This window comes from Crassostrea angulata, chromosome 3, assembly GCF_025612915.1.
Source record: "Crassostrea angulata isolate pt1a10 chromosome 3, ASM2561291v2, whole genome shotgun sequence".
NCBI lineage: Eukaryota > Metazoa > Mollusca > Bivalvia > Ostreida > Ostreidae > Magallana > Magallana angulata.
In genome coordinates this window covers 27372281-27394945 of record NC_069113.1, presented here as the reverse complement: position 1 = coordinate 27394945, position 22665 = coordinate 27372281, and the positions used below count along the sequence as shown (strand labels likewise).

Below are 22665 nucleotides of genomic sequence, written 5' to 3'. Positions count from 1 at the left end.
CTTGAAGCAAATTGGTGACAGCGGGGCCTGGGCATCAATTAAACAGTCGCATGCATTTTTACTGGGCAAGTTGTTATGGATTATGAAATTATTCTCTAGTTTTATTTTTTTTAATCATTATTTCAGTCAAACCAAATTTGCGTTTAAGCATTTACCTTTGAGTAATATGAAGAATCCACCGTTTGAGGATATTGTCCTTATCGTCAAACGCGTGTCATTCTCCAATGATTCCTGAACCGCTGATGTTAGTTCCTCCGTAGTGACTGAGGGTCGCCCAGCACCTTTGCTTTCATTTTTACTAAATAGTTTATCAGAAAAACGTTTATGCCACCGATAAACCAAAGCCCTGGATATGTATCTCCCGCACTGTGTCTGTTTAAGCATGTTCTTGGTCTGGACAGGAGTTCTTCCAAGCTCAACACAAAATTTGATGTAAGACCGCTGCTCTGCCTTAACGTCAAAATTCATTACGCCGTCAGGGTTAGCCAAAAATAAACCTTGATAAAAATCGTATCTGGTTCCAGTATTTGAAATCCAAAATATACCAAACTCTCTCAAAATGACGTCACAATAAATTAGAAAAACGACGTATAAAATTTAATTTGATTTCCCACTTATATTGGTCATTCCAATACAGGATATGTGATTGATGAACTTTCATACTCACTGATTTTCTGACTGCACCGGGTACCCCTACCATCAATTCATTTTTATACTTTTTTGAATTAAAGATATAATTTATCTGAAATATGTTTTGCTGCTATTAATTGTTAGTATCGGTTTTATGTTTATGCCAATTTTCATCACAAAACATCAAATAGAATAGAAAATACATAGAGTGTCTCAATAATTTCCGAACAACCCTCGTTCTATGTATCTGTGTAGCATTCATCCATAAAACTTAAAGAGTTGAAGATACAGTAAAAAAAATTGATCAATTACATGTATAATTGGTTTAGAGTTCATAAAAAGAGCAATATTAAACACCGTTTTAAATTAAAACTCAATTTTATTTTCAATAAATATTACAAATGATTTTTGGGAGGGAAATCTTTCACACACGCACAGCATCAATGAAATTTTATTTCTAATTTGATAAAAAAATTGAATTACATGATCAATTATAATCAAGGTAAAATGAATACGACAACAGAAACACTAATGACACGTGCATTATCTAGTCTCAGATCTACTGGGCTTTCATGTGACAATGGCGGACTGTATTTTGGAAACCTGCTACATAATTCCCTTTATCGCATCCTGTAGCTTTCTTCTGGCCTCAATCACTTTCACTTCTTGTCTACGAATGTCATCTTCTGACACTATTACTTGCTGCAATTCAAAATATGAATGCATGTCATTCTTTTTTTTCATTAACAACACCCCTAACCCTACCCCTCTTTATATCCTTTTCAGAGGCAGGATTGGGTCAATTTTAGAAGTGTCCAAATAGATTTACCGGTATTCAAATTCATTACTTTTAACCAGAAAAATCCATTTCTCATTAAAAGTTATCTCACGTGTATCACATCTGTGAAATATAAAACTATGAAAGTATCAGATCTTAAAAATAAAGTGTTTGAAGGGATAGTCTCTAAGGTATACTTGTAAAAATGCCTCTAATTTTAGCATTTGTATAAAATGTCCCTATAGTAAATAACAGATTCATCTAAGAAATAATTCACTTGATTACTTCCTTGTTAAAGGGGCATAGTAACTATTTTGGTCAAATTCTATTTTTCTGATTTTATTATTCACAATGCTTTAGGAATGCATTTTTAATAATCAAATGAAATTTGAAAGTCAGTCGTAGAGTTATTAGCAAGACACAGGGCTCACAATTCTTTGTCACATAACCAAAGCTTGACCCTTGTTTTTGTTTTAATAGGTTCAAAATAACAGTACCAATAAAAAGAGAACTTTTTCAAGCTGATTTGTCTAATTTCTTATTCATTTTAAGCATAAATAGATAGTTCATATAGTGGCATATCTCTGCCCCTTGTGTGCAAGTAATTTTTCTATTAATTATGTCGACATGCAAGATAAAGATTTTGACATGCAAGATAGTAATGTCAACATGCAACATAACTATGTTAACATGCAAGAAAACTGCAACCAAATAAGAGTTATAAAAAAATCTCAAATATCGCCAACATGTGACATCCAAGATGCTAGATACGCTACCTATTGATGTCAACATGCAACTTATTTATGTTAACATGCGAGATAAATATGTTAACATGCAAGATAAATATGTTGACATGCAACATATTTATGTTGACATGCAACTTAGTTATGTCCACATGTTTCCACAATATAACATTTGCATGGATAAACTCAGAAAAGATTATACAAATACGTGTAAATTTTCATTGAAAATTTGTCATCAAAGGAAATACGGGAGATAACTCTAACTCAGTGCATTTAATTTGAAAAATCACAAGAGTTCCGAATGTCAGTATGGTGTGTAAATTCGAAGCCAGTAAAAAACGGTGGTGAAAAAGTGTTTAATTCTTCATAATATGAATCGAAGTTTTATATGAAAAGTATTTACAGCCTCAAAATGGTTTGTTATGAGTAGATTAACTGTTATTTTTAATGCAGCTTCATTTATTTTTTTGCTACATTAGGGTATATGGGAGGCATTTTAACTGTTGTGAAGGCCTGTCCCGACACAGTTAGATTATTCTAACTAAGCAGAGTGAAATTAATAGCATTATTGTAGGCTGAAAGTTTGGTTTTGTAAATGTGAACAATACGGTGTGTCGATGTATCCATTTCGTACATGACCGATGTCATATGTAATGTCAACCCTTGTACGCACGGGTCAAAGTCTAGTTGTTATAGATTTAAAAATATTAACTTAGTCAAAAAGTTCCAAAATTTAATTTGATTTTCTATCATATAACATAGAGGGATAACCCTATAAATGTGCTTGTTCTGTAGTCAAACATAGATTTATATAGACATATATTGAAAATAACTTAGTTTGATATACTAAAACCTGAAGCCAGTCCAATATTTACTCCTTTACATTATTATAAAGCCCCATGTTCTGACTGTATATGTTGAAACCAACCCTGTATCAGACTTCAATGTGTGTCTAACTCACCTGTATGTGTGGCTGATACACGTCGATGTTGACCCCGGGATTTTTGGCCACTGTCGCTCGATTGTTGCCCTGGCCTACGACGGGGCTGCTGCTGATGTGTAGAGCTGCTGATATACTCTGTAAGATGTTCTCAGTTGTCAGCTCAGGCCCTACTCCTGTCAATGAAAGCCAGTGTTCCATTACACAGGATCTATATTTTTATACCCTGTACCTTAATGTCAACCATCTATATAAATTCTTACTTCATCACATATTATATACTTCAGAAAACCTTTCATCAACATAATATTTTTCTCACCCAAACCATTTATGTGTTTTTGACATTGTAATTCAAATGAATCCTTTATGAATTTTACAAATAGGTTGCTTCTAGTTTTTTATCAATGTAGGGAACCAACTGAGAATATCTATGAAATAAAGTAGTTTACCCTAGAAAATTCAAATCCTAAAATTGTCCTCAGAATAATTGTAAACCTTACCTTGTACATTTCTGGGTAGGTCCAGTGCTTTGATTACCTCTTCTTGGCTATCACAGGCCTGAATGCCTTGTAGTCGCTTCTCCCAAAATAACTAAAATGCATAAAATAACTTTAATCAAACAAAACAGTTGAACACAATTTCTTACAACCATCTATCCTTTTAGCGTCAAATCCTTCATACAGAATAAAATCATTGAACAAATCTGAGAACAGCTATTCCACACCTTATAATTTCTAAAATTATATATTTTCAAAATACTAGATGTTTATTAGAAATCAGGATACACATACTAAATTAAGCAAGATCATATGACATAGTACACTTAATACATGTATGTAAAGTGTCACAGAAGAAGCATCCCTGACCTGTTTGGGAGGATCCTGAGGCCCATGTTTGAGCTCGGACTTTGTCTTGCTCTCCTGCCTGTGGATCACAGTGACTGGCTGTTTAAAGATGGAGGCAGTCTGACGTATAGGTAATACTAAGCTACTGTCGTGCCTCATTCCTACAGTCAAACAATTCAGATCAATATAAATCTACTTTTGATTTACCAGTAATTCAATGCCATTATATATTAGATATTATTTAAGCTAAATTACTCAATTTTTATTCCTTTATTTCTACATTGCTAATGTCTAATAATATCTTTAAACAAGAAGCCCATGGGCCACATCGCTCACCTGAGCAACAAAAGGCATGATAAAATCAGCTTAATGGAGACATAATACAAAATATTTGGACAATGTGGTACAATACATGTCAATCCTATATAAAAAAAAAAAAAATCATTTTCCCTCTGAATATTCTTATGTTTATAATCAAGTCCCTTTTCTAACAGGATTATTTTATAGTCATATCACAAGTTGAGCATTGCAGTTCTAAAAAAGATCCAAAACAATTCTTTATATATGGGATATAAACCTATATCAAACTCTGAACCTCTTGTGAGGCCCAAGAATCATCTAGGGGCCAGAGTCTAAACAATTTTAAAGAATTAGCAATATGTCAAAATGCTTGAATATAAGTAAAACTATAAGTGATAACATTTCCAATTTTGTGAGCAATTAAAATATATTCCTTTGTACAATTGGATCCCCAATGTGGCCCCACCCTACTCCTCAAAATTTTGATTTTAACGTATTTGAATCTTCACTATCTGAAGTTTCTTCCACTAAAGTTACAGCTTTTCTAAACAAATGGTTTTTTAGAAGAAGATTTTTCAAGATTTTTCTCTATATATTCCTATGTAAAAATTTGAAAAGATTCTGATTTCCGATAATTATGAAATATATTATATGCACACCTCTGATAAATGTACAATTGATTTGTTCAATTGAATTGAAGAATTTCTGACTGTTTTATCGCCAAATTTGGATGAACGCTTCAAAAATGAGTCAAAAACATTGATGTCAATGGACATCTTGGAGCACTGGGCCTTCATATAACTTTGTGCATGCACGCAGCAAAATCTCCGAAAGGTTTTTAGATGCTGCTATTTGTACAATTTGAATCACAGAGGTTGAAAGATGGAAAAACTGATATTTTGAGATAGATGCTGCTATTTTTGCAATTTGAATCACAGAGGTTGAAAGATGGAAAAACTGATATTTTGAGATAGATGCTGCTATTTTTACAATTTGAATCACAGAGGTTGAAAGATGGAAAAACTGATATTTTGAGCTCTTGCAGCACCCAAACCCCAAAAAAAATTCAAATCCATAGGATTTTTTGCAAATTAATTTTAAATTGGTTGTCATTTATTAAAACCTACGCCATCCTACAAAATACATAGTAGTTTTGCCATAAATCACTTTGTCTGTGAATTTTACTAACAACCCTAGTAAAAGTTTGACTCCCCTCCCCCCATTGTGGCCCCACTTTTGAATCTACACTACCTGAGGATGCTTCCACATAAGTTTCAGCTTTCATTGCTGATTGGTTTTTGAGGAAAAGATTTTTTAAGATTTACTTTATATCATCCTTTGTAAAAAAAAAAATTCAACCCCCATTGTGGCCCTACCCTACCTCTGGGGGTACCTTCCTGAGGATGCTTCTACACAAGTTTTAGCTTTTCTGGCTGATTAGTTCTGAGAAGAAGATTTTTAAAAATTTACTCTATATATTTCTATGTAAAAGTTCAACCCCCCATTGTGGCCCCATCCCACCTCTGGGGGTCTTGATTTTCGCAACTTTTAATCTACACTTCCTGAAGATTCTTCCACACAAGTTTCAGCTTTCCTGGCTAATTAGTTTCTAGTTAGATTATTTAAAGTTTTACTCAATATATTCCTATGTAAAAATATGACCCCCCCCCCCCATTGTGGCCCCACCCTATCTCTGGGGTCATGATTTTCACAACTTTGAATTTACACTATACTGCTTCCACATAAGTTTCAGATTTCCTAGCCGAATGGTTCTAGAGAAGAAGGTTTTCTAATTATCCCCCCCTTTACAAAGGATGTGGTCATTAATTTTCACAACTTTGAATCCCCTCTGCCTAAGAGGGCTTTCTGCCAAGTTTGGTTGAAATTGGCCCAGTTGTTCTGGAGAAGATGTCGAAAATGTGAAAAGTTTACAGACAGACGGACAAAAGACAAAATGTGATAAGAAAAGCTCACCCTCAGGTGAGCTAAAAATGGAACAAGAGTAAGGCGGCTAAGGCCACACCAATCTAATTTCTTTTGTTGGACCTGCCCATTGTATTTTAACAAAAGTGCAAAAATAATATTATTTTAATTTTCCCGCGTCCGGAAAATTTTGTTCCGTTTCTCCCTCCAATTTATTTTTTACTTTATATTCTCGGTCTCATCTGCTTTTAGAAACCATAGGAAAATTTCTAATCCTTAAGAGAAAGAGAATAAATGTTGATTGTCCTGAACAACATGGATGCCATTGTCACTTATTTTTTATATCACAATATATAAATCCACAATACTTTTAAATTAAAACCAAGCCAGAAAAGGCAAAATTATCATATAGAGTCATGCATGTAGCAAACAATATTTGCAAAAGTTGAATTCAGTGCAAAAAAACTGTCATTCTTGATAATTAATTTAGGTTGTATATATATTGTTGATCTACAATAATTGAATGCAGATAGATGGAAATCATTTAATGTTTGATATCTATACTACTATATTAAAATAATAGACTGGAATTTTTGGGCTTTAATACCGATAAATCGGAAGAGTGCACTGTCTTTTGTTTTATATATTTTTAACATCATTACTTGAAGATTACCAATTTGTTTTTATTTTTTCTCAATCAAGCTTTGCTAATTAATAATTTATGTTTCCATAATAACATATTTCCATAAATAAACTCAGACACAATACACATACTGGTACATTTTCATAGGAAATTTGCTTTATATTCTGTTCAAATATATTTATGATTTCTTATGAGAGAAATTATAAAATAACAATTATACATAACAACTACATGTAAGAACTTACTTTTGTCTTCGTGATGGCAAAAAAATATATGATTCAATGCTAAAAATTTCACTTTGCATTTCTTAGGAGAGAGAAGATAAGAATGTTTTATTGTTAAAATGATCAATGTGCTACGGACCTGGTTTTACGATAGAATGCGTTCCATGTATTGTGTCTGTAGCAAAGAAAATACTTGTACGTTGGTGAAATGGTGTTGAATTCTTTGATTATGTGGATTAAAATTTTAGATGAAAGGTATTTACAGTCTCAAAAAGGTTAAGTATGATAAATTTGACTGTTGTTTTCAATGCAACTTCAATTTTCTGTTACATTACGGGTATATGGGAGGCATTCTAACTGTGGTGAGGGCCTTTTCCGAGACACAGTTAGATTATTCTAACTAAGGAAAGTGTAGTGAAATTAATAGCATTATTGTAGGCTTAAAGCCTTGTAATGTAGAGGTTTTTCGTAAATGTCCGATATGCAATGTCAACCCGTGCACGCACGGGTCAAAGTCTAGCTTTACATTATTATTTAACTTTATGTAGATTTTTAGTTCTTTTTACTCTACAAATGTAAAACATAGGTAATCACAGATTACAAAGCTCACCGAGCAGGAGCATCACATTAATGAGGCATCACCTTTATGAAACCACCTTTATCATATTATATGAAAATCATACTTTATGATCTTGGATATTCATGGATACTGTTTTGACACAATATTGTATATCATCTGTAAAAGAATTATGTTCATTTCATACAGTATTATAACATACAATGTTTATCAATACAATAATATAAAATACAATATTGCATCCTATCATACTTACAATATAAATCATAAAAATACAATAAAATACTGTAGTAAATAATGATGAGATATGATATTTTAACACATGATATGACATTGTATAGTGTTTTTCATTATTGTATTTGATTATCATAATACATAAAATATAATACAATAAAGTATTATATGATACAATATCATATCACATTATACACCAAAATATTGAACATCATGATATCATATTGTATTATATAGTATGATATTGTATTTTATGATACTGTATCATATTTGATACATAATACAATATTGTATCATACGATACAATATAATTTGATACAACATTGTATCATATCATATGATACAAAATCAAGTTATCTAGTAAAATATTAAATAATACAATATCATATTATACATATTGTTTAAGACATATACTATTATATTATAATATATTATATATTATAAATTACAATATCATATATATAATTTCATGTAATATAATAATTTGTTTTCCCTCGGACTGAAATGTCACACTTTTATTGGATTAAACATGGCACGTGATTGCCTCCTTTATCTCTATGTAGGTTCTTTGAGGATTAATATTAGGCAATATGGCCATCATCGGCCGCCACCTCACCTACTCATTTTATATTATTTAACAAAGAAATTGTGTTCAGTAAGTCATTAAAATATTTAGAGTAGTGGCCCTTTGGAATTACAGGTGACACTCGATGGCTCGAACTTCGATCTCTCGAAGTTCTTGATCTCTCGAAGTGAACTCACGGTCCCAATTTTTTTCTCTATATAACTAAGCAAATTTACTCTTGATCTCTCGAACTCCGATCTCTCGAAGTTCTTGATCTCTCGAAGTAAAATCTGGGTCCCGTTATACATATATCATTGTTTTTCACTCTTGATAACTCGAAGTGGTTGCAGTGTACACACGCGGCCGATCAGGCGTATAATTATAGCTCCGTGTGGACCTTACCTGGACGGTTGAGTGAACTCTTGGGGGCTAGCGTGGTAGTGTTAATTAGTTGATTATGTAAGTGACACTACCCATTGCTTCCTTCAAAGGGTAGATAAGTAATTTGTAAGTGATCTATTAATTTCAACAACTTGTGAATGTTACGGTAAATGCTCTTTATTTAAAATATTCTAACGTAATGATTAAGAAAACATAATATGCTTTAAAGTTTTTTAACGTGAAAAAATACACTTAATAACCACACAAGTAAGCTTTGTATTGTTTAAATTGAAGTAATGTAGCAGAAAATACGACTGAAATCATGTCAGACTATCCTTCCATGTTATAAATATAAATTTCCGGCTACTATAATTTTAGAACCAAAATGACCGGAACAAAAATTTTCGGATTTTTTTAAACTTTCGATCTCTCGAACTCTTGATCTCTCGAAGTTTAATCATGGTCCCCCGAAGTTCGAGTTATCGAGATTCACCTGTATTCTAAATTAAAGTAGTTGCCCTTTGAATATTGATGTCACGTACATTGTTGTGTCTGGAGCAGAACAAAATGGCAGCACCTAAATTTGCTCAAATCTCTGCAGAGGTTTAAAATTGAATAGCAACAAAACATTGTAAGTAATATGGGTGAAGTGTAGATTTTTAAAGCTTATTTGAAAGGTGGTATTGATAATTTGAAGGGTTTAAATGAGTTTAATTGGACGAGATGTAAGGCATCTTGTAACGTTACATGGCTTTGCATAGATCGCCACTATTTGTGAATGAATATGTCGTTTGATAGTCCTCGGGAAAACGAAACACTTATTAGGTTAGTTACTGACTCACTACGGAAATATATTGGGTTGATCAATCTCATATATTTCCGTAGTGAGTCAGTAACTAACCTAATAAGTAATAATATTATATAAAACCAAAACCATATTATACAGTATTGTATGATATGATATTATATAAAATTGTATCATATGATACAATATTATATATTGCAATATCATATCTAACAGTATCATATGATCAAATACTATATGAATGATACAATATCATATCATTTTAATACAACATTGTACATATTATCATAATATACATTACAATACATATCATAACAATATCATGAAACAATATCATATCATGAAATATTAAAAAAAATTATACAATATCATATCATATAACTTTTTAAAATATGACATGTGATATAACATTCTATCATATTAAACAATCGTGTGTCATATCATACAATACTATATAATAGGAATCATGTAATATCATTAAACAACAAACATATCTATCAAGCGGTTTGAGTGAGGTAGGAGATTTTTTTAAGCATCCTTGGATGTAAGGCTCTGCATCTGAAGCTACCTCTACGAATCATTTATATTAAAAGTAAATCAACTATGCAAGCTATTATCTATAAAACATGTGACCTGATCCAAAAAACTAAACCTCATACAGCATCCGAAATCTATGGCTCAGATTCAGCATTCAAGCCCGTCAGGTGCATCAGTACATAAGACGCATCATCCATGCAAGTTTAGTGAAGTTAGGACCAGTAATAACTAAGACATCATCATCAGAGGGCACCTGTTTCAAATCCTCAACCAGCTCTTAAAACCTTAACCTACTCCAGCATCTGATATCTATGGCTCAGATTCAGCATTCAAGTCCATCAGGTGCATCAGTACCATAAGACACACCATCCATGCAAGTTTGGTGAAGTTAGGACCAATAATTACCAAGATATTTTTTAAGCATCCTTGATAATTAAGATCAGGCTTTGCATATGAAGCTACCTCTGTGATTTATTTATATTACGGTTTAATCAACTATGCAAGTTTAAAATATTATTATTATCTATTAAACATGTGACCTGTTACAGAAAAATTAACCTTATCCAGCATTCAAAACCTAGGACTCAAATTCAGCATTCAAGTCTGTTAGGTGCATCAGTACCATAAGACACACCATTCATGCATGTTTGGTGAAGTTAGGACCAATAATAACTAAGATATTTTTAAGCATCCTTGATAATTAAGATCAGGCTTTGCATCTGAAGCTACCTCTGTGTTTCATTTATAAAATAGTTACATCAACTATGCAAGTTATTATCTATAAAACATGTGACCTGTTCCAAAAAAACTAAACACCATCCAGCATCCGAAACCTATGGCTCAGATTCAGCATTTAAGCCTGTCAGGTGCATCAGTATCATAAGATATCCATGCAAGTTTGGTGACGTTAGGACCAGTAATAACTAAGATATGTGCACCTGCTCCAAAAACTTTAACCAGCTCTAAAAACCTTAACCTCCTCCAGCATCGGAAACCCATGGCTCAAATTCAGCATTCAAGCCTGTTAGGTGCATCAGTATCATAAGACACACCATCCATGCAAGTTTGGTGAAGTTAGGACCAGTAGTAACTTAGATATTGCATTCAAAGGGCACCTGCACCAAAAACTTTAACTTGCTCCAAAAACCTTAACCTCCTCCAGCATCTGAAATTCAGGATTCAGATTCAGCATCTAAGTCTTTCAAGTCCATAAGTAGGTCCAGATGCATCATCCATGCAAGTTTGGTGAAGATAGGACAAGTAATAACTTAGATACAGGACCTGCAAAAAAAACTTTCACTAGGTCTGGAAGCCAACGCCGGGGGTATAGCATAAGCTCCCCCTGACTTTGTCTCGGTAAGCTTAAATTAAAAACAATTTAATCGCTCTCTCCACCTATTTCATGTATCTCCTTGAAATTATGTCAAAACAAAATAATAATATTATAATTATCAAATCGCCCGCTCACCCCTACTTTTTTTTTAGGTCATTTGTCTGAAGAACAAGAAATCATATTGTTGTGGCCTTATTTAAAATTCTATGGCATGTATTTAACAAAATGTACAGTACATGCATATTTTATTGATAAAAAGTACATTCAATGAAAGAATTTGCTTTAAAAACACATAAATATTGGACTATGACCTCAGAATATCTTGAATCAGAGTAATTGAGTAAATGATGAAAAAAATAAAGGAACAAATCTACAGAGTGTGAGATACTCTGAAAGTCTAAGTTATGATTTCAAGAATATTGAGTTAATTTAATATTCACCCAGAAAAGCTTAGTATTGTAAATGTTTTATCACAAAAACATTTTCTTCCATAGCCAAACTTTTAGTCTTTATTACAGTCTCAAAAGAGTAAAAAATAAAATAAAGATGTTAACACTGTGCAACTCAAACTATCAAGCAAAGCATGCTACAGCTATGAATGCTGTTATTTTGAATGGTGCCTATGCCCTAAATTTCAGAGATACAGACAAACCTCTGGTGAAGTCATAGGGTCCTTGAGGGCGCTTACTTTTTCTCAGCTGACTGTGGTTAATTCTACCACTGCGGAAGTCAAATGCACTGAGATCAAATTGTTCTCCTAGCTGTCTAGCCAACTGGGGTTTGCTTCGAATCTTTTTACCATCTGGGCTGAAAAGTTAAAATCAAAAACTGGTAAATTATTGTGGTGGTCCTAGTGGTGACGGGCACAAATTGCCAGGCTACCATCAAGACCAAACTTGTACGCACAATGATGTATATATCACCCTTCCCTTGCATGTGGTCAAAGAGACAAGACGTGTAAAATTGCTGTGTACAAGCTATACCAATCGTTTACCACACTATATGGGGTGGTAATTGCCAAAAAAGGGCCTGTAAAATATCCATAGTGTTTTCTGTGTGGCTCCATCAGCAACAGTAACAGCTAGGGAGGAACACTATATTATCACGGTGTACAAATTCAATTTGATTTCACTGAAGACTTTTGAAGTTTAAACCAGAAATTATATGAGCAAAGTTTCCTACTAGCAATAAAATACCAATACATGTTTTAAGACATAGAATACATGAAGACTTAATAGCGAGCGGCGCAAAGCCGTTAAGCGCCGCTAGCAAAGCAAGCTCCATAGACAACGTGTATGAACAGAGGAAATTCGAGTTGAAATCTGCACAATGTTCAAAGAAAATTTTGTGGACCCCCGTGAAAAAAGTTCTACATATCCCAATAATCTTCTGCAGTGCATAGCAACATGGTGGAACAGGAAGTGTTTCTAAGGAAAATTCTTATCTCTAAATCGTATACATCTATTTCATTTAACAATGAAATATCCTTTAAAAACACTTAAGTAAACAACACAAATGCTTACGCAAAAAAAACTGTACCTATCTGAACTTTTGCTGACTTATGACGTCATTTCCTTCCCCGAATTTATCCGTCAATTTACAAAAACTGTCGAGAGCAAAGAAAGTTAAGTATGACGGTGATCTCCGCTCTAATTTCCCGCAATGCATTTAGAGGTGGATCAAGCGTCAGTAATGGATGCAACATGTAGGAAGTACTCAGTATCAGTGTTAGCGGCGACTCCTCAGTTTTGTATTGATATTTTTTTTTTGCTTAGTAAATACATACATGCATACAAATTCCATGCTTAATTACTGTCATATTGACCCAATCATATATGCATACGCTAGGTAGGTGACAAAAAAATATTAAATCAAAGGCCTTAAAGGCCTAAGAGTCGACTCGCTCTCAACATGTTTTCAATATTTTAATGGACATTTTTTTTACTACATTGTTTGTAAATACATACAATTTCTTTTCTGTCTTTTGTAAATAAATTTAAAATAGGTAATGAGCGATTATAGAGTGTTAATTGTGGCAGACATCACATTTATGAGACCACCTTTTAATAATCATATTATATGATAATCATAGTTAATGATCTTTACTAAAATATTGTTTATAGTAGGGTGGTTTGACACAATTATCATTTAATATCATATGATACAATATCGTATTATATAATGTGATATTTTATTATGTTATATAATATTGTACCATATTATATGATACAATATCGTACGACATACACCCAAAACTTTCACCAAGTCCGGACGCTGACAATATAGCATAAGCTTCCCCCAACTTCATCTCAGTGAGCTAAGAATCGTTCAAATTTTCGCTAAGTTGCACATTATAAAATTTCAACTTTGTGAAGTATTAGATATACGTTGAATCATGGTTCATGATAGTTACATATTCTGGCTGTCATTCACTACAAAATACTCTTCCATGTTTTCATATCAAGATTTACCTTTGTTGAAGCTGACCATGAATTCACTACAAAATACTCTTCCATGTTTTCATATCAAGATTTACCTTTGTTGAAGCTGACCATGATGAATTCACTACAAAATACTCTTCCATGTTTTCATATCAAGATTTACCTTTGTAAATTGACCATGAATTCAAATTGAATGCATACCCAGTTTTGTGTTATGAGGGTTTATAATAATATTTTTGAACTAAATTTGCAATATGACACACCTTGTCTTCTATATAAATCTAGACTTAATATTTCATATCCTTACTACATGTTATCAAGCACAAAATTTAGCGTTAAATATATTTGGCATCGAAATTTATCCACTTTATTCTACATCACTTCGAAAGCTACTTAATATTACTTCCAACTTTTATTTACTTTTAAAAATTTTCGTTTGTAAAAAACTAATGCAATTTTTGGGGCGCCGTAAATTGCAACTTTTTAATTTAACACATACAGACTGTAGCTGTAGGTTAATAAACATGATGCTCTCATAGTAAGCTTCTCTGATTTGACAAAATTCCAAAACAATCGAAATAACAAGATATATCTCAGTTCATTTTCTGTTTTAGATAAATACTATAAACGATGGTTTTTCACGGATAAACAAATGCAAAATAAATAGCTCAAAAATTTTACGTCTATTTGAACAGACTGTTGAAAGTCTATTCAAATCTTAAAATCCTATTGCACTTCCTCATGCTTGATGTTTCTTAACTTAAACTGTTGACTGAACATTACGCCGTTTCCCATTGGTTGCTGACTACGAATCTGAATTTTACGCGACTTTCAGGCCAGTTTATTTACCAGTTTACATTACCTAGTTCTTCTAATGAAAATCGAACATGACGAAAATGATCATCAAATATTAAAAAAGAATATTCCTTTATCACAATAATGTACATAAGTTATTACAATTATGTTTTATTCCTCGCTGCGCTGGAAAATCTTCTGTAAACACACACGCTATTTTAAACCTTTAAGTCACATGGTAATTACGTGGAGTTAGACAGGTTGTTCTTGAAACAAGATATTCATTCTCACCCATGTTATCTTCTTTACACATTTAAAGCTGCTTGGTCCGATTGTTTCTGTTATTACAGTATCAATTTTTTTCCATACAATCCATTTATCTTAGAAAGTTATGGACTTTCTCCTATTTACACCAGCAGAATCAATGTCCTTTCAAAGTTAGAAATATTCAAAGTAAATTAAAATGATTTCTTTTTGGGCAAACGAAAAAACAAACCAAAATGCATCACGGGAATGTTTAGAAAAGGAAACCGCTTGGTTTCGTCCCCCGAATGATTGGGGTTATTCAACCTGAATGCTATGCATCGATTGTAAAGAAAGCAAACTTCAGAAATATTAGCGAACAAAACTTACACGTTTATTTGTTATTTGTCTGATCATTTTGACCTTTATCTAAAGCGATGTCAAAGTCGTAATACAACCATACCCGTCTCGTCATCAGGGGTGAAATTTAACATGAGGCGAAATAACGCTGTACCTTTTTATGTCATTTGTTTTGTTAGCAAATTTTGTACATATTTTTCTTCATTGAAATTTGGCATATTTGACCGGAAAAATATTATTATACATATACTAAGCATAGGCGTCGTTTAAAAGCATGCATAAAATTTGATATAAAATCGGACCAAGCAGCTTTAAATAAAAAAGATTTTCTAAGCTAGGAGTAAATTGGATGTTATATATATATTTCTTTTCGTTTCCATATAAAATTTTTAAAAATTGGTTTGTACATTTGAGGTTCGATCCCGGTGCCTTTGGGTTTGGGTGCCGCGCTCAGGCTGTCTTGACTATTCGGTGTTCAATTTGTATCGCGTTTTATATAAGTAACGGTTACCATAGGAGTTAATATTAGAGCTGGGAACTATTTTCTTGTAATGAGTTATTCGGTTCTTGTGGTATTTAAACCCAGGACCAAGGCTCTATTGCCATTTGACAACTTAGCTACGACCACTTAGTCGCAAAATTGCTGATGTTTTTCTTTTTTCTCGTTTTTTAAAAGATAGCTGATCTCGATGTCCTGCTTTTGGCAAGAATATCTTTTTAGGATGCAGTACTTTTTGCGGTGGATACTTTATATTCGGGGCTGGCTGTTCCATGGATGAAACCAAATTTACTTGTATATAAAAACGATAATAAATTTGGCTAATGTTGTCACCTCCTTCATTATGCGTTTGTTTCATTTATTTATATGATTATGAACTTGAAATAATTTATGTTCGGCTGAGTGAAGCGAAAGAGAACATAACTTGTAAAAACATACTTTTAACATTTTGTTAACATGTTCTGTTGATATTTCAATGTGTGCGAGCGATACACATATTCCGTATGATAGAGACAGAGGACCAGCCTATTTCAATGACAAAGAAATAATAGACTGGCATGATGGTAATGCCTGTCTGATATGTGCAATATACAATTCTTGTAACCCTGTTTCAGAACATAGCTTTATATATAGAGACAAGGGTCTGTTACCCTCATAACCCTGTTTCAGAACATAGCTTCATATAGAGACAAGAGTCTGTTACCCTCGTAACCCTTGTAACCCTGCATAGCTTTATATAGAGACAAGTGTCTGTTACCCTCGTAACCCTTGTAACCCTGTTTCAGAACATAAGCTTTATATAGAAACAAGGGTCTGCCTCGGGTGTGTTAATATTACCTTCGTTACCCCTGTTTCCATGTTTTACAGAAGACACAGGTTTTATACAAAATTTTAAGCATGGTTGAAGTTTAAATTAGGAAGGGTTATTATTATATATTAGTCTGGTTCGTTCCGTTTGTAACTGGGTTACAGAATTGCTGCACTGGGAAACTGTACTGTATTCTTACCATATATGTTGGGCAAGTCCAGGGGTTGCATTAAACAGTGATGAGAGATGTGCAGTTCTCTTTGCGCTTGCCCCAACAGTTGCACCGTAAAACATATTGTCTCTAATTTTTTAAACACTTCTTGATTTTTCAAAATTTGATTTTTTCAGTTTTGAAGAAAATTTACATAGTAAGAGAAAGTTACTGCCCTTGCAACACATCACGGAAAATAACATTTTAAAAAGGGTCTTTCGAGATTTCCCCCATTCGATGCCTTTTCTAAGTTCTAACAATAACAATGGGGGCTGCCATATGTGCCCCGTCGGCCATAATGGCAAGGGTTAACAAGGTTAACAAACACATAAAACAACAAAAAAGGGTAAAAAATGCACACAATCCCACGCACTACCTGATTTAGACTTTCTTCCACTTTTTTCAACGCAATTCCAATGCTCTTATTTTACCTTATATAATAAACATCAGTTTTCCCGGCAGAAAGTCCCGATTTTCTGACAACCTCTTCGCGTTTCCAGCCTGGGGGTAGACCGACACAGTCCAGTCTGCGTTTTTCCATCTTTGTGTGGTATGTCCCCGGAGAATTTTAAGTAAGTCGTACAAAGAATGAGTTCTTAGCGCCCACTCAACAGGCTCCATTGAGTACACTTTATGCACTGCAGTAATGCAACGCTTTTAAGAAGGATTTATGAGGTAATTAATACTGAATTATAGTCACAAATTGCTGCTTATTAGTTAAAATCGACTATATATCTTCTATAGTTCAGTATATATAACACTATATATTACTTATGTCAAATATTTTATGTGCATGAACATGATGAATATAAAAAGATTTTATGTACACACATTACATTTAGGCCTAATTAACTTCCAGTGCACATAGGCAGCCTTAAACACAAAGGTAATCTATTTTGTATTTTAGACATGGAATATATTAAGTATGCTACATGTATATAAATATAACTGTAGCTATAGGGTGAGTTAACCATGCATTGGACACATTGTGACATACCTTGGATCAGAGTCGTACAACTTTTGTTGAAAATATAACGTTACAAATAAATGTGCATGCGCTCATGTGTTGTTTTGTATATCCCTAGATTAGAACTACTGAATTTTATCATTATTGAGAATTTGACAGTCACATTGTCAAAGAAATAGCAACATAGGCATTGTAAAATAACGTCAAATACGCCATCATTGAAAATTAAGTAACGAAGAAACAAAAGCATTATTTTAAAGTTGTGTATTTGATTGTGAATTAATGAAAAGCACCTTCTACCTAATATAATAATTAGAAAGAAGTAATTTACAAACAAAATTTGATTATAGGGACTTGCATGGACACGATTTGACCTCAAAATTAAAAACTTTATTTTTCCAAATTTAAAGGGACTTGGACACGATTTTAGATCAAAATTTTCTTTTTCTTTGTTTATGTATAAAATGGTTTACTTGCTCATTTTGAATGATTAACCAAAATTTTAATGATAGAAGTCAAGTTATAAAAGAGATACAGAGGTAAGAAATCATTGTTATGTAAACAAAGCTTGAGTTTATATTTGTTTACAAATAATGTAAAGTATGGAATTACCATTTCTTTGACCAAATGACTTGTGGCAAACAAGGTTTACTGAATTCAATGTGTTCTTAGATGATATGATAAACAAAAAAAAGCAATATTTGATTGAGACTTAAATTATACCAATAACATACAATATGTAAACCATAACAAAGCTTGAGCTAATTTGTTTACAAAACAAATTTTAAGATTTTCAAGATCTGTATCTTGCTTTTAACTCAATATTTTACTTTCAAATTTTGACAAAGCATTAATTATTAAACATTCTAAACATTAAAATAAGTCTTAAAAATTTGAACAATTAAATATATGTCTGACAAGGTCATATTTGCTTCTTATATTCATTTCACCATGGATCGGACACAAATTAACCATTCATCGGACAGTTTTCAATACATTATTTTTTCTAATGATAAACATGTTAGGTGTCCTTTCCTTGTGATATACTTGTGATATACTTTAAATGTATTGTAAAACAAATAAATGAGTAAATAAAGTAATTGATACAAATATTTTCCTCAGACCACTCAAAATTAAAGTTTTATGGATACTGGCTTAATCTTAATCCAAAGTTTTAATCTCTACTGTATCTCTACTGTATAGCTGCATGTCCGATGCTTGGTAAATATTGTCCAACCATGGTGAAATATTTAGTTCAACTATTCATTTATTTGCTTTATTTTCTATGTTTTTAAAAATTTTAATAATTTTTCTCTAATAATTAAGCAAGGGGAAAACCTGTAACTTTTAAAACAAGTTTTATTAGCTCACCTGAGCTGAAAGCTCAAGTGAGCTATTCTGATCACATTTTGTCTGTCCTCCGTCTGTCCGCTGGACCAATTTCAACCAAACTTGGCACAAAGCATTCTTAGGCAAAGGGAATTCAAAGTTGTGAACATCCTTTTACAAGGGGATCAAGATAAATAGAAATTATTGAATTTTTTTTTAGAAATCTTCTTCTCAAGAACCATTTGGCCAGGAAAGCTGAAACTTTTGTGGAAGCATCCTCAGGTAGTGAAGATTCAAAGTTGTGAAAATTATGACCCCCAGGGGTAGGGTGGGGCCCAGTTGGGGGTTGAATTTTACATAGAAAGAAATATATAGAGTACCCAGTAAATATAAAAAAGTAAAGTTGTGAAAATTATGACAATTGGGGGTAGGATGGGGTCACAACTGGGGGGGGGGGACAAATTTTTACATAGGAATATCTTCTAAAAATTATTTGCTTAGAAAAGCAATTTCAGATAGTGTGGATTCAAATTTAAAATCAAAATTTTTAGGAGTATGATGGGGGGGGGGGGGGGATGGACTTTTATTTATACAGGATCTACATGTAATATACCACATTGTCCACATATTTTTTATTATGACTCCATTAAGCTGATTTTATCATGCCTATTGTTGATCAGGTGAGCGATGTGGCCCATGGGCCTCTTGTTTATATTTTGACTATAATTGATGCGTTATCAAAGAGAAAAAGCCAAGGGTGTCCGATGCATGGTGAAATCACCCTATGTCTTTTTGCTCATGGTTAAGTCTTGTTTATTTTTGCTTCTTTTGCCCTGAATGTCAGTGGATATGCAAATTGAAAATATGACTTAATTATTGAAAATTATATTATTTAAATATAAACGGTAAACAGAGTAATTAGTTATATATATTATCCTTGTCAAATAAAACCAAACAATTTATAACACTATCGTTATAGTATTGAAGATTGAATTTACAGCCAAACAAAATCTACAAAGTTAAAAAACAGTAGGCCCCCCTATATATTTCATCAAAAAACCCATGGATTACAATCCTCTCCTCTGCTTTCCTCTCCTTGGAGAAGAGGAGCGGATCGTAAACCATTCAGGCATTGGCTAGCAAAAATGCATGAACCCATATGTGCAATCAGAGACATAATTAACATATAATGTTATTTATATCTCTGGTGCAATATATTGATTGTACATTTATCTAAAACAAAATTTTTGAAGCCAAAAAATTTAAAATGTTATGTGGCAGGCAAGACATTTTTTTAATTCAAATTTGATATAGGGGGAGGGGGGATTAATAGTTAAAAAATGGAGTTATTTCCCATAGAATAATTGCAATGAAATATATATTCATGCCAGCATTAAATTGACCTAATTATGCCAGATGCCTGAAAAACTAAATACAATTCTTTTAGCCATATTATTTAAAGATGTAGTTTGAATTGTACAAGAGTTTTTATTCATTAAGTATATCATAATTAATGCTATGACTTTTTGTAGAAACCGAGATGAACAATGGTAAGATATTTAATGGAGACACAGCTTGGTTTTCTTCCAGTGTGTCACAGAAAGTGAAGAATTTGTGGAGTAAGTCGATAATCAGAATTTATTACCGGTGTTATATAGTGCCTTTTCCCCCTAGCCATCTTTCCCCCCGGAAAAATGGCTATGTAGCAGATTTCCCCCCCGGAAAAATGGCTATAAAGCAGTTTTTCCCCCACGGAAAGCTGATTATAATAGCGAGTTTTCCCCATTTTTATCACCTGATTACCCCCACGGAAAACCTAGTATATAGTTGATTTTCCCCCTTTTTTACATTCCGGTCATGTTTATGGTGGACCATTCGTGACAATAATTTGCAATAACTGATATGATATTAATTTCTGTAAAAAGGATAATTATGGCATTTATTAATATATAGAATAAAATACATGGTTTTTCAATCCCAAATATGAACTAGGGCACGCGCCTTCATAACATTCATGTGTCATCATCGTTTATTTCACCTGTTTTTTGGAACACCTTTTACACGGATTTCGGAATACCTCGGATCTTTTTAATCTAATCGATGCTTATCTACAGTTTTGACTTCGACGTTATGAACACCTGAGAACACATTTGTGTGAAAATATGCCAGTTTGGAACTTTAATTTTCCACTGTATTACCATCTATGTATTAGCTTCTCCCAGGAAACCAACTGACCAACCTTGACTAAATGTTGTAGAGGAAGGGAATAAAAAGTGGAAATGTATTACTCTCTCCATCCAAAAGGCTATCAATTTTAAATTAATACCGTTAGAATTGACGATCTTAAAAGCAATTATATACCGGTATTTCTTCTTCTAAATATCAAACTGGAGACAGAGTGCAATGATATGATAAGAAAATGAAATGTTTTAGTTTTACTTTGATTGATGGGGTTCTAAATCATGGGGAAGGGGTATTTTAATTGATTATGTATAAAAAGCATGTGTAAAGTACATGTACCAGTAAGTGTTTACAATTTTGTTTTAAAGTTACACATATTCATATTTTTAAGCACATTTTTTACGGAATGCGAGATTTCATGATGTAAACATTTTTTTTAAAAAAATGAAATGTCTTCACAACCAGAACAATGTCGGCATCTTTGCTGGTTGCTTTGGAAAATGTGAAGTGGAGCCTGAACTAACCTTTAATATGTATATATTATCACTCACTATTTGCTAATTTTTCCACTTTTTAGTTTGCAACGTGATTTATAAATATACAATTTTGAAAACGATGCCATATAAAACAAGATATGCGATTCATTTACCTTAAAATCTTATCATACTATTTGTCTCATATCTTTGCAATAAAGATTTACTTGTGTACCATATTATTTCTTCTAACAATGAAACAAGAGTAATTAAAAAAAAAAAACAAAAAAAAAACCCAACACATCGATTGTGATGAGCTGACTTTTTTTTTTTTAAATATAAGCTTGTTCTTCTAAACAACTAACAAGTAAAAAAAGTCGTATGGTTATTTATTTTTTGGGAATAATGAACATACCTGCGTACCTTTTTAAAAAATTTTGTTCGTAAATTTAAAAAGAAAGCAGAATTAAACGTAATTTTCAATCATTTTGATGAAGAAATATATGAGTGAGTGTGTATTTTTAAATGATGTTTCTACTTTTAAATGACCGTAAAAATATGTTCATGTGGTCATCTATAGTTTTTGAGATATGGGCCCTAAAAAATACATATTCTTTATAATTGGATTTCAGACATCATACTCGAAAACAACAAAGGCCCCTACCCTGCATGGGGGGGGGGGGGGAGGGGGGGGGGGGTTGGCTAAAATTTTCAGTGTCATCTACTTGTGGTATACCACTATCACTGTGAAAATATGGTTAAGTGGTCATCTCTAGAATTTGAGATTCGGGTCCCTACTTATAGAACACTGTAACGTTTCTGAGTTCGATATGGGATTCGGCTGCTCTGCCTGAGCAAATCAAATAGAGAATTGGAATTGAATAGTCAATTTCCTCAATC

General features: G+C 32.8%; 2 protein-coding genes across 7 annotated transcripts in view; one reads left to right on the top strand and one right to left on the bottom strand.

Annotated features, from left to right (window-relative positions):
* Positions 1–989: 989 nt before the first annotated feature.
* On the bottom strand, positions 990–17407 carry LOC128176219 (methyl-CpG-binding domain protein 2-like). 2 transcript variants are annotated; one of them, XM_052842382.1, is made up of 6 exons: positions 17247–17407; positions 12111–12265; positions 3958–4097; positions 3592–3682; positions 3113–3267; positions 990–1332 (listed from the first exon to the last, which is right to left on the bottom strand). In XM_052842382.1, the coding sequence occupies exons 1-6, from the start codon at positions 17354–17356 to the stop codon at positions 1237–1239; spliced, it is 747 nt and encodes a 248-aa protein (XP_052698342.1). In that variant the 5' UTR covers positions 17357–17407; the 3' UTR covers positions 990–1236. The 2 variants fall into 2 exon arrangements, with proteins under 2 accessions (XP_052698342.1, XP_052698343.1); XM_052842383.1 differs by having other exon boundaries at positions 12147–12265.
* Positions 17377–22665, top strand: part of LOC128176220 (telomere repeats-binding bouquet formation protein 2-like) — a 21603-nt gene continuing 16314 nt past the window's right edge. Inside the window, exons 1-3 of one of the 5 annotated variants that reach the window (XM_052842386.1) lie at positions 17433–17490; positions 17675–17701; positions 20644–20730. In XM_052842386.1, the coding sequence (XP_052698346.1) occupies positions 20652–20730 (79 nt within the window). In that variant the 5' untranslated portion in view covers positions 17433–17490; positions 17675–17701; positions 20644–20651. Of the gene's footprint in view, positions 17491–17657; positions 17702–20643; positions 20731–22665 lie in introns of those variants that run through there. The other 4 variants (XM_052842384.1, XM_052842387.1, XM_052842385.1 and 1 more) reach the window with 4 other exon arrangements.

Coding starts and splice junctions, on each gene's coding strand:
- LOC128176219 (XM_052842382.1), bottom strand. CDS start 17,356: ATGGAAAAACGCAGACTGGACTGTGTCGGTCTACCCCCAGGCTGGAAA. Junction 12,266..17,246: donor ACTGATGTTTATTATATAAG/GTAAAATAAGAG, acceptor TTAACTTTTCAG/CCCAGATGGTAAAAAGATTC. Junction 1,333..3,112: donor TGTATCAGCCACACATACAG/GTGAGTTAGACA, acceptor TTTGAATTGCAG/CAAGTAATAGTGTCAGAAGA.